General features: G+C 34.7%; 1 protein-coding gene across 1 annotated transcript in view; it reads left to right on the top strand.

The window, feature by feature from the left end:
* The window catches only part of LOC104750439 (cytochrome P450 705A20-like), a 4549-nt gene continuing 3959 nt past the window's right edge, over positions 13516 to 14105 (top strand). The window contains exon 1 of the mRNA XM_019237759.1: positions 13516 to 14103. Coding sequence (XP_019093304.1) covers positions 13622 to 14103 — 482 coding nt within the window. The 5' untranslated portion in view covers positions 13516 to 13621. The remainder of the gene's footprint in view (positions 14104 to 14105) is intronic.

Raw genomic sequence — 14105 nt, 5'->3', positions numbered from 1 at the left:
ACACTTAGCCGACCAACCAATGGTGAAGAGACAGCTTTATTCACCAATAAGAGAAATGACCAAGGTTATGGTTATGGTCGTGGTCGAGGACGTGGTCGAGGTCGCGGTCGAGGACGCGGACGTGGTACCGGGAGATTCAACGGACAAGAACGAGATGCTCAAGGAAACCATGAGAGAAGTTTCCAATCAGGGGGAGCTCGAGGAGCTCAAAATAATCAAGGTGGTCAGAATCGATGGCAACAAAATAATAATGAAAGTGATGCATGTTACCATTGTGGCAAGAAGGGACATTATGCAAGAAATTGTTGGTCAAAGAAAGTTGAAGGAAATGCTGCCACAAGTTCAAAGAATGAAGGACATGGAGAAGAAGATTGGGAGTTTGAAACTTCTTTCTTTGCGGAGGAAGTGGATCTTGATGATGGAAGAGAGGAAGACTCAATAAAAGAATTTGCACTCACCGCTGTATGCGATCACTCAGTCGACTACAAAAATGATTGGATCGTTGACTCTGGGTGTTCAAATCATATGACAGGAGATGTGTCAAAATTAGTGAACATCACAAAATACAATGGAGATCGTGTTATTATAACAGCTGATAACACACAATTGCCAATAGCCCATGTTGGTGAGACAAATCTACCACAAAAGAATGGACATGAAGAAATTCAACTTCGAAATGTTTACCATGTCCCAGGAATGAAGAAGAACCTGTTATCCGTACCCCAACTCACAAGTGCAGGCAACTACGTACTGTTTGGTCCAGAAGATGTGAAGGTGTATCGAGAATTAAAAATTATTGGCACACCGTTCATAGAAGGACCAAAAATGAGGGCTATTTATGTGATGTCAGCAGAAGAAGCCTATGTTGAAAAAACGAGGAGAAGTGACACTGGCGACTTGTGGCATGCACGACTCGGACATGTCAATTACAGCAAATTAAAGATTATGATGCAGAAGTCGATGTTGAAGGGACTCCCACAACTTGAGATGAACCATGAGATTGTGTGCGCAGGATGCCAATATGGTAAGGCACATCAATTGCCTTACAAGGATTCAAATTTTAAAGCTAAGGAGCCGTTGGAGCTGGTTCATTCAGATTTGCTGGGAAAAATCAAACAACCATCAACACGTGGTTATCAATATTTGATAACCTTTATTGATGATTTTTCAAGATACGTATGGGTTTATTTTCTAAAGCATAAAGATGAGGCTTTAGAAAAATTTAAAGAATTCAAGACCACAGTAGAACGTGAGCTCGGTAAAACGATCAAGTGCCTACGCACTGATAATGGAGGAGAATACACTTCAAACGAGTTTAACAACTACCTTAAGGAGGTTAATATTCGGAGACAACTCACTTGTGCAAAAACTCCACAACAAAATGGAGTAGCCGAAAGAAAGAATCGCCACCTCGCAGAAATTTGTCGAAGTCTTCTGCACGCTAAGAACGTTGATACAAGATTTTGGGCAGAATGCATGAAGACGGGTGTTTATATCACCAATAGGCTGCCACAACCAAGATTGGAGTTTGTTTCACCATTTCAGAAGTTATATGATGTGAAACCAACGGTCAGTTACTTTCGAGTATTTGGATGTGTGTGCTATGTTTTTATTGCCGATGAAGATCGCAGTAAATTTGACAAGAAGGCCATTCGCTGCATTTTTGTGGGATACGACGAACAAAAGAAAGGCTGGAGATGTTGTGATCCCAATACAAACAAGATATATGTCTCACGAAATGTTGTATTCGATGAGGCATCTTCGTGGTGGGCAAACAAGGTAGCTTTACCAGATACGCATGAGTTGCAAGAAAAATTACAAACGAAGTTACAACTAGAATCGTCTCCTGGCAATGAAGACACAGAAGAACAGTTACCGTCACCTCAATCGAACGTTGGATCCAAGTCAAGAAGCCCTTGGAAAACAGGTGTTCATGAAACACCAAATGAAGTGGAGACCACTCAACAAGAAGAACAACAAGTGGAGCCAGTACAACCTCAACTACGAAGGTCTATAAGAGAAAGACGTAAAAATCCAAAGTACATAAATGCTGCGTATGCTGAAGTTAAAGAGCCAACTACATTCGAAGAAGCGTCAAGGAATCCAGAATGGAGAAAAGCTATGGAAGAAGAAATTTTGGCACTAAAACAAAATCAAACTTGGAATTTAGTGCCTAAACCGGAAGGTGTTAAACCAATATCCTGCAAATGGGTTTACAAGCTGAAAACTCTTCCAGACGGTACAATCGAACGATACAAGGCCCGATTAGTTGTACGTGGATTTTCTCAAGAGTATGGTATAGACTATGATGAGACATTTAGTCCAGTGGCAAAGATAACCACAGTTCGTGTGCTACTAGCACTAGCCGCAAGTAAGTCATGGAATTTATGGCAGATGGATGTGAAGAACGCTTTTCTAAATGGAGAACTTGATCGTGAAATTTATATTGATCAACCCCAAGGATTCGTAAATCACGAAAAACCAGAGTATGTGTGCAAATTAAAGAAGGCTTTGTATGGTTTAAAGCAGGCGCCTAGAGCATGGTACGGGAAGATTGCGGAGTTTTTAGTCCAAAGTGGTTATCATGTTGCCCCATCAGATTCGAGTCTGTTCGTGAAGATTCAAGGAGAAAAATTATCAATTATTCTTGTATATGTCGATGATATAATCATCACCGGAGATGACACGGGCGAGATTCAAAGGACAAGGGAAAACTTGTTTGTTCGATTTCAAATGAAAGAACTTGGTGAATTAAATCACTTCCTAGGATTGGAAGTTGAAAGAACAAAAGACGGCATATTTCTTGGTCAACAGAAATATGCAAGAGATCTCATTCAGAAGTTTGGGTTAGCTGAGTGTAAACCAATCACTACACCAATGGAGCCAAATTTGAAGTTGTGTGCCTATGATGGAAAAGACTTGGATGATACAACAATGTATCGACAAATCGTAGGTAGTCTTATCTATCTTACTCTTTCTAGACCCGACATAACTTTCGCTGTAGGCGTTGTTAGCAGGTTCATGCAGAAACCGAAGAAACCACACCTTGAAGCAGTTAAAAGAATCTTGAGATATATCAAAGGCACGATTGATTGGGGACTCCTTTACAAGAAAGGAGTACAAAGTAAGCTCAATGGTTATTGCGATGCTGACTATGCTGGAGATCATGACACTCGGAGGTCAACTACTGGATATGTATTTAACCTTGGTTCTGGAGCTATATCATGGTGCAGTAAGAGACAACCTACCGTTTCTCTTTCAACCACAGAAGCAGAATATAGAGCAGGAGCAATGGCAACACAAGAATGTGCTTGGTTGACTCAACTCATGAAAGATTTAAACCAACCGATAGAAGATGGAGTTCCATTACACTGTGACAACCTGTCAGCAGTTCGTTTAGCCGAAAATCCTGTTTTTCATGCTCGAACAAAACATGTGGAGGTACATTATCATTTCTTGCGAGAAAAGGTACTTCAAGGAGATATTGTCATGAAACCAATCAAGACACAAGATCAGGTTGCAGACATCTTTACAAAAAGCTTATCTGCATCTAAGGTTATCGGATTTCGAATGTTACTTGGAATGACTACACGCACAAGGAAAGTTGATAATGAGGGGGAGTGTTAAAAGTAATTCATCATCACTTTCACATGTGCTACAAAGATTTACTGAAAGTCAAAAAGAGAAGGTAATTAAATAGGACGGTGCTTCTATTGTTGAAATAAGAAGTGGTGGTTGTTATGTTTGTCAACAAAAGTGGGCTGCAAGCTTCCTATAAATAGAGAGAGATCAAGCGAGAGCAAATCATCCCATAGCATCCAATATAATAAAGAGAAGTTGCAATACTAAGCAACATATAAATAAGAGAGTGTGTGAGGTTTGGAAAAATAACGAGTGGTGTGAGATTTGAGTGTTTTTACTATAAGTTATAAACTTTGTATTGTGAGTGATTTACAAATAAATATAAGAGTGTTTTATTTAGTTGGCTTATATATTTGTGGTTAATTTATAAATTGTGTATTTACAAGATACCAATTATACTTTAACCCAATATTAAACCGATTAATTTCTCAACAACGTTTTCACGTCTTCTTCGGTTATCTTATCAACCGGTTTATGCTCCACTTATTAAGAGGTAAGCATCCTCCTTTAGTGCTTGGTGTCTCCATTTGATCACCATAACATCTCCATGACGTCTTACGCGTGAATCTCCACCACGTCGCTTCGGTTACCTCTTCCACCGGCTCCTGCTCCATTTTTTTTCTATGAGGTAAGCATCCTCCTTTATTGCTTGGTGCCTCTTTGATCACCATCACGTCTCTGTGACGTCTCTTCTTCAGTTATCTGTGTAACCTCACAATTTTTGCAACGCGTGAATTTTCTCCACATCTTCTTCGAACAAGTTTCACAATTCCAACTCCACACCTGTTAACGCCATTTCCTTTTGAGAAGATTTCCTCTTTCTTCTTCCCTTGGGAGCCCTTCTTCTTGAAGGTTCTGTTTGTGAAGGTTGATGGTACTCTCTAATCTTGTAACCACCATCTTTTCCATTTCGATCTTCTTCTTCTTCTCAATTGATTAGTTGTCTCCATCTTACTCTTGCAGCGGAATTCTTTTGATTTTTGTTTTGCTTGGACAGGCTCCAAAACCAACATAAGCTCTGATACCATGTTGGAATATTGAGAGGAAGAAGGAAAGAAACAGAGCAAGAGACTTTGTCTCTTCTCCTTCGAGAAGACAAAAGAACGAAACTGAAATATTTATTTACATGAAACTTGTTGCATACATCAACGACAAAACTGATTTATATAGAAAACAAACTGACACTAGATCATAATGAGTTGTGTCTCTTTGTCCTTACGACTCTGGGATGAAACGTCACAAACCAAAACGTCACGACTTATACTTTGCGACTCTGAAACTCAATTATCGACCAACATAAGCTCCATAAACAAATCCTAAAAACAAACAGGAGCTTAAACATGGAAAATGGCAACTGAACCATGTTTAAGCTCCATAAACAAAAGAAATTACAAATCCACTTGAAGCCAAAACCTAAAATAAAACTTTTTTTTTTACCACAATTTTCTTTTTCGCCGTCATGGCTTCTCCCACCATTACCGAGTCTGCAACTCCAAACACAAATTCTCTTCTTACTATCAACATGACCAATGTTACTAATCTTACGTCCACCAATTTTCTCATGTGAAGCTTCAAGTTCATGCCCTTGTGGATGGCTATTGTCTTGTTGGTCATCTTGATGGATCCACCATCATTCCATCATTAACAGTCCTCACAAACGGTGTTGTCTCTCCCAATTCTGACTTTGTTCTCTGGAAGCATCAAAATAAGTTACTCTATAGTGCTCTTCTTGGTGCTATTTCACCCACGGTTCAGTTGATTCTCTCACTGACCACCACCTCTGCTGAGATCTGGATTACTCTTGCTGCAACGTATGCCATGCCGAGAAGGGTTCATGTCCAACAGTTAAAGGATCCGTTGAAAGCTTGGAAGAAAGGAGATCATGATTATATGCAAGGTATGACAACTTGTTTTGATCCCTATTATTGTGTCTCCACGAATGCTTATGTGATGTACCTTGGTTGTAATCTGATTTCGTGGTCTTCAAGGAAACAAAAGGGTGTGGCAAGGTCATCAACATAGGCAGAGTACAAATCCGTTGCTAATACCGCGTCGGAGCTCACATGGATCTGCTCTCTACTAAAGGAGCTTGGGATAGTCATACCGGGGACACCAACGATATATTGTGATAAAATTGGTGCAACCTACTTATTTGCTAGTCCAATTTTTCACTCAAGGCTGAAGCACGTAGCATTGGACTATCATTTTATTTGCAGTCAAGTTCAGTCCGTAGCACTACGGGTTGTTCATGTATCGACCAAGGATCAGTTGGCTGATGCGTTAACCAACCACTATCATGAGCACCTTTTTTCTACCTCTCAAGCAAGATTGGAGTTTAGCCACGCCCCTCCATCAAATTATAACACATAATTTACTCAATCAAAGAATAACTTCTAATTTCTAATGTCTATCTTCTATTTCTGTAAACAAGATTCTGTAATGACTCTTGTTAGAATACCCTACCAATATCTATACTTGTATGCTTCATTGTACTCAAGAAGATTATTTTGACATAAACGTTTATATGATACCAGAGCCAGACATGCTTTCTGCGGATGATGAGTCTAGTCTGAATTTTAAGGTTACATGGAATGAAACCACTTTGCGTCTATCTATATAAAAGGTGAGAGTCTCTTATTGGGATGGCCGTTGCAAATATCAAATTCGCCCAGTTGTAAAACTAATTTAATGATCTAGGTAGAAAATCAATTTTAAGAACATACCCATGATACACCATAGGATTTTTTTAAATAAGATGATGCAATGTTATATATATTTTAGTGTATTGGCAATAAAAAAAATTGATTTTGTATAGATATTTCCTTTTAAAAAAAGTCGTAATTAAGATAAGTTTTCCATAAAAAAAAATCATAATTAAAGCAAGTAAAATATCGTGGTTAGGCCAGGGCAAAATACTCGAACCCAAAAATCCGATCCGAACCTGATCTAAATCCATATCCGAACCTATATCCGAAATTTTAAAATACCAGAATAGGTCTAGGATCTGTTAAGATCGGGTACCCGAACCTGATTGGATATTATCTGATATCAGAACAGGTATCCGAATTAACCCAAACATATAGGACAATTCTTGAATTCACCCCTAGGGTCAACCTCTTTTATTCACCCCTTTAAATTAAGGAAATAAATCATTATTAAGGAAACAAATTTTGTAGATCAATCAATTTTAAAATTGTTAATTCTAATATTATATTACAGTTTTTAATTATGACAACTAAATCCTAACCATTTTTATAAAGCCAAACCGACATAATTTTTTTTAATTGTAGCATCTCCCGAAAGACTCTTTTATAAACCAAACCGACATATAATTTTGTTTAATTGTAAAATCTAAATCCTAACCACTCTTTTGTAAACCCAAACCGACATATAATTTGTTTAATTATTGATACTAGGATTTTTTTGTCTCCTAGTAGGTCTCAATTAACCTTATGTAGTTGTAGTACTTAAGGTGTCAATCCAGTTGGAATGATGTTATCACTCAAGATGCAATCAAAGTATCACAAGTCAAGCGAAATTAAAAAGAGTGTTTGTCTAACAATCCTAGAATGAACAGAATGCAAAACGGAAATGAGTTACAGAACTAGAAACGAGAATACATGACAAGAAGTAAACATGAGTAAAAGCTGAAACGAGTCTAAGGGTGAACCTAACAACAAAAACCGAAATAGTCTCAGGAATGCAATAAAAATCAGAAAGATAGAAGTCTTAAGGATGAGAGTAATTGATGTCGGCGGAGTCTCCTAGTCTACAATTTGTTTAACATGCCACAAGCAAACTATCCCTAAACAATGAACATCACGACTTAGATAATCCAATCTCTTGGCAGAAGCTACTCAGACTCAACCAGTTCATTCACGTCAACGAACACCCTAGACAACTAATCTCGTAGGCTAAGAATGCAAGTCTCTGGCACTAGTTGGTCAGACATTTCATCAAACACCTTTTGGGTGCAGAAATGTCTAAGACCTAGTTCCAATTGATCAGAGAGAAACTAGTATTTCTAACTCTAGTCCAGAAGGGAATCACACGAATCTAAACTTAAACACCCTACATACTAAGATCCTCCACCTAATCTATCCCATCCTCAATAACTATCACGCTACTCGGATCTAGAAATCATCATCAAGAATGCAATCTCAGAAAACATTGAATCAAGCATCATGAGATAGATAAAAATGAGGTGAACAACTGTGTAGAAGAAATCAAATGCAAATACTCTATAAGTTCAAAGATATCTAGATTAAAAAATATTACCCGAAACTGAAGATTCAGATACTTACTAATCAGTCAAGAAAACGGGTGTGGATATAACCACTTAAATGTTTTAAAAATCGACTTAGGATTAATTTACTAATAATAACATCTAATTAGTTTTACATAAACTGTTGTCAATAGGGTTTTAGTTTCGGCACAGTTACCAGTTATAGAAATATCATTTAGTTACAAAGATATCAATATTTAACAAAATTTTCTAATTATAAAACTAAACATAATTGTAAATTGTTAGTTACGTAATTGATTTTAAAATAGTAAATCTAAGAAAATTATATTGTAATTGAACCTAATAAATTATGATTACTATAGATGGAAGAAAAAAAATTGAAATTTATATAATGTAAACTTATTTAATTTAGCAAAGTAGCAATAAATAATTTTGGAACTATTTTTTAAAAAATATATGGGTTGGATATTCACGTATTTTCTAAACTAAACTATAATAATAAATTCATACTACAGTAAATATAAGCAAAATAATTATAATTGTATATATGTAAATTTATTTAATTTAGCAAGGTATAGAAAAAATATTTTCGAAATTCCTTTAAACAAAATATTAGTTAGGTATGAGAAATTCCCATATTTCCTTGGGAAAAAATGGCACCTAAATTGATAAAAAAAAAAAAAAAAACATTCCAAATTTGAGTCTTTTAACATATAAATAGATTTCCATAACAGAAGTCCATATTTAAATTTGAAAATAGTTATAGTACCATATTAACTTTAGATCTTGATTAAGTAGATTTCCAGAAAAAACCATTTCAACCAATCCAAAATAATAGATATGAATTTCACAATTTACATATTATCAAATTTCTGAGATTTTTCTAAAAGATCTAATGAAACAAACGACCCGTTTTTTTTTTAATATCCTAATATCTAGTGATCTCATACTCACTAGCAACCTAACCCCAATCAAACAACAATCAGTGGATAACATAAAAACAATTCCAATAACCAATAACGAATAACATAATACCATTAGCAGTCCAAAGCATAAACAAAGTCATAGAACCAGCAACCTAACATCCGTTCTAGACAACTAAGTTCCACTCTAAAATCCTATCAGACACACACAAAACATCCTTTACCTCGATTCTACGATCACACTTTGCCTTTACTTACGGCACAACACAAAATAGAGGCGTAAGTATTACCAGAAATACATAGTGAGACAATCCTCCCATCTACTGGGCTATAAACACAAGAAATAAGATTCCCTCAGGCCACAATCAACAAAAAATAAGTAAAATCAGGGAATGCACAAAGCAAACACATCATCAGCCGCTGCTGAATGTTGGTGTCGACGGACACTAGAGGGTGTCGATCGACAATGGCCATCTGGTGTCGACCGACACCAACTGGTTTAGATTGATACCTGATCGACATCATCCAAAGAACCCTAGCATTGTCGAACGACACCTCCGCATAGTGTCGACCGACACTTGCCAAAGCCCTCGAGCCATCCTCACATTGATGTCTTCGATCAAAACTCTGAATCTCGCCTCCAGACACCTCCAATGCGACCCACACATTCTCAGAAGTAAAACCGAGTCTCAGGAGCCACGAAAAACATATAGAACTCAAAGAAAAAACAATCACAAAACACACAAAGTCACAGAATTAGACAAATACCTCACCCACTTAACTTTTTTTTTTATAATGTTAAATAATATCAAGATTTTGTGTTGAATTTATGATTTTATCTAAGTTTCTAACTAATCATCATGAGACAAATATTTTTTCTTAGAAAAAGTTAACTTCGTCAAAAACAAACATTGTAACGCTCTTTCCTATTTTTTTCTTTGAGTTATTATTAAGGTGTTTTTGTTGTTGGGGTATATAAAATCATTGACAATATTATTATAAAAACCATATAAACATATTTGTTTTTTTCGTAGAAATAGAATTATATTAATTTATGAAATCATTACAAAATTTGTTTTTTAGCCACAGAGACTGAGATACAGAATTAGGATAAAAAGTAGAGGAAATGCAGCCATATTTTGCTAAGTAATGAGCGGCTTGATTACAAAAACGTTTAGTGAATGAGTACATCACAGATTTAAAATTTGAAAACCAAAAATGAATGTCTTATATAAGGTTAGATAAAGCTGCATTAGAAGTCAATCCATTGATGGTGTTAATAAGGGTTTGACAGTCTCATTCAAAGCAAACATTAGTGTATCCGCGAATCCAGCATTGCTGAATAGCCGCCAATAGAACCCTTATTTCAGCCTCTAAGGGAGTTAAGACAAAACTTAAGCGAGCCGAACCCCAAGTGAGTGCTTGGCCATGGTGGTCTCTTATTATCCATCCACCTGTTGTTTTAGAATTGGAGGATGTAGTCCTGCATCGAAATTTCATTTTAAAAAAGTTTCGTGTGGAGTTGTCCATGTGTCTTGTGATGGTGATTGGGATGGTTGTCCTGTAGGTATATGTGTTGTAATCTTGATCCAATTATTTGTTTCTGCTTGTGCTCTCTGTGCCGTGTGTGATGGACTACCCCACATCTTCTTAAAAATAAGATCAACCCTCGTTTTCCAAATGTACCATAGAGGTAGAAGTATCAACATATTTTTTTATCAACCGTGTGTGACTGAGATACTCTAAAACTTTCTTTTCATACAAATTTTCATCATAATATTTTTTTATATATTTTAATATGAGTTATTATATATTCATAGGTGGGGAGAATATGAGACTTCAAGCTATGAAACAAGGATAAAAGAGTGAGAAGCGAACATATTAGAGCCTCTACCGTTATCATTTGTATATGATATCTTAGAAAGCAATTTTGATATATTTTTAAAAATAGTTGTGAAGATTGCAATTTTCTAAATTTATATTTTCTACATTGTGTTGAAATATCTCATGCCACATTTAAAAATCAGACATTTAAATTTATAATTATATAAATCTCTAAATTACCAAAAACATATTATTTTTTTAAATAATTTAAAATAAATAAATTTATATTATATTTTATTTTATTTCTTTTATTATATCAAAACTCATCATATTACCATTTATTATACTCACATTTTATATACTATTTTATCCAAACTTATTAAACAAATATAAGATTCACTATAATTGACTGTACTATAGTTCTAAAAATGTAACATATTTTATTTCTGTAAATATTCCTCCGCGCTGTAGCCTGGTCAGATAATAGTTATTAACTCGATCCGATAACACCATATGAGCTTCAACTGGTGACAAAAATTTAGGAAAAGAATGAGGAGGAATATCACATTTCACAATTTTTTTACAATTTGAAAGTAATATTTTTTCCTCTACATTCCTCTATATTCTTTAAAAAATAAGAACAAATAGAACAAAAATGATGAGGAAAAAATGGAACAAAAAAAATAACAAATATTAAAATTCTTTTTATTTTATTTTAAAATAAATAAAAATATATTTATTAATAAAGTTTCAATTTTGTAATATAAAAATTTCATATTTTCACAATATATTGACAGAAAAATATTTTTGATAGGAATTTTATGTTAAACTAATCTTAAGGCTATATTTGAAAACCGTATGAATAGTAAACAAATTTAAATTACTCTTAAAATTTTATTATATGTTTAGATTAATTCTTAATATTAAATATGATATATCTAAAATTTAATTTACCAATTTAATTTTAAAAATCAAAGATAAATTTATTTTATTTGACTCGTTAATATGTAAATTTATTTTATTTTAATGCAAGAAGTCTATGTGGTTATTATTTGATCAATAGGTTTATCAAATTATTTTTTATAATTTAGTAGATCTTTTTAGGAGGACCCAATGACTATAGATAGGACCTATCGTAGAGCTATTTACTCGATTGCAGACATTTCTGGAACACCTCGATCCAAAAATCATCCAATTACCATCCTTCTTTTTTTGTAGAAGTTAAAAAAATACTTTTTTAATTAAAATTTAAACTATAATTAAGGAGTAGACGTCTTTTTATGTCTTCTTGTTGACGTCAATTTGTAATCCACCTTAAAGAAATCTGTTGCAGACTTCCTACTTTCTATGGGTTACATCTGTCATTTCGGCATTTATTTTTTGTTTGGTTGTAAAAGAGTTACCAGTAATTTCAGTATCCTTAGTGGTTATGTTTCTCAAATATCGAATATGGGGTCTACTTTTACATTCGAGACCAAATAAAGATCTATAAAAAGCAATTGCCCCAAATTTATTATATATACATTAAAATAACATTAGTATTATCATTGAAATTTAATTTATTTAATATTTAATATATTTTTAGAAAAAAAATATTGTTTGGTTACCATTTACTATTTTGTTTCTTCTCTGCAGATTTTCTTTTCATTGCTCAAAATTTTTTTATTCCATTCCACGTTGTTCGTTTTATTACTTTTCTTTTTGTTCTTCTAGTGGTTAGTAGTAGGAGCCCATATTAACAGATTCGTATTTATGCTTCATCTTCCACTTCAAGTTTTGAGCAAAAATGGCAGAAATCATCACCCCTTTCCATAGCATTTCCATCTTTATCTTCCTATGTCTTTTCTCACTCCTTTGTTACGCTCTTTTCTTCAAGAAACCAAAAGGCTTTCACCTGCCACTGAGCCCTTCTTCCCTACCAATCATCGATTATTAGCTATAAACTATACGATTTTCTATAGGGTCAAAAAACGCTATTTTGATGCTAGTAAGAGTCGAACAAGAGCTACCATACATACAATGCAAGATTAATACCACTAAACTAAACAAACTTTTTGTGAAAAAGACCGATTATTAGTTATAAACTATTGGATTTTTTATAGGCCAGTTATAATTTTAAAGACCACAAACAAAGAAAAATAAAAACGCTGTTTTGATGTTAGTAAGAGTCAAACCAGAGATATGATACACACAATGCAAGATAAATACCACTAGACTAAACAAATTTTTTGTGAAAAAACCGATTATTAGCTATAACCTATAAGATTTTTTATCGGGCCACTTATAATTTTAAAGACCACAAACGAAGAAAAATAAAAACGCTATTTTGATGCTAGTAAGAGTCAAACCAGAGCTAGGATATACATAATGCAAGATTAAAACCACTAGACTAAACAAACTTTTTATGAAAAAAATGATATTAGCTATAAACTATAGCATTTTTTATAGGACCACAAGAATATAACTTATTGGCTTGACATTTTAGCCGGCGGCTCTGCGTAGAAATCTTTTAAAACTCGAGTAAAAGACATTGTCAATTTTTAAAAGGCCACATATTGTTGACTATAATACTAGTATAGAAAAATATAAAGAAAAGAAGAGGAAGGCACGTTGTCGATTTTTGAACCGCAAATAAAAGTCACATTGTCAATGTTACATTTTTTTTTCTTTTCATGATAAAAAATCATTTGTTGATTGTGTCTTTCAAGTTTCAAAGCGTATCCATTTAATTGCATTTGATTAATTAAGTGGAAATATTATAAAGCCCGAGGTGTATCTGACTGGAGTAATCAAAGTCTTAAATGAATAGAAAAATACAAAGAAACCCATAAATGACACTACAAGAAAGTACATTATAACGTGAAAACCCATTGAAAACAAAGCATCAAACTCCAAATATATAATCCGATAACACCATATATATGCAATTAACAGATTCGTATTTAATTATTTATGCTTCATCCTTCACTTCAACTTTTGAGCAACAATGGCACAAATCATCACCCTTGACTTTCAAAACATTTCCATCTTTATCTTCCTATGTCTTTTCTCACTCCTTTGTTACGCTCTCTTCTTCAAGAAACCAAAAGGCTTTCACCTGCCACCGAGCCCTCCTTCCCTACCAATCATCGGTCATCTTCACCATCTTCTCTCATTTCTACCACACAAGTCCTTTCAGAAACTCTCGTTCAAGTATGGACCTCTTCTCCATCTCCGTGTCTTCAACTTCCCTATAGTCCATGTCTCATCTGCCTCAATGGCCTACGAGATCTTCAGGACGCACGACGTGAACGTCTCGTATCGCTTTGTCCCAGTCAACAAAGACTCACTAGTGTTTGGATCTTCGGGATTCGTCACCGCTCCTTTTGGAGATTACTGGAAGTTCATGAAGAAGCTCATATCCACGAAACTTCTCCGACCACATGCGATCGAGCTGTCCAGAGGTATCCGTGCAGAGGAGCTACGACGGT

Source organism: Camelina sativa, chromosome 16 (assembly GCF_000633955.1).
Source record: "Camelina sativa cultivar DH55 chromosome 16, Cs, whole genome shotgun sequence".
NCBI lineage: Eukaryota > Viridiplantae > Streptophyta > Magnoliopsida > Brassicales > Brassicaceae > Camelina > Camelina sativa.
Note: the sequence above shows the minus strand (reverse complement) of the source record. Positions and strands in the feature narration are given on the sequence as shown.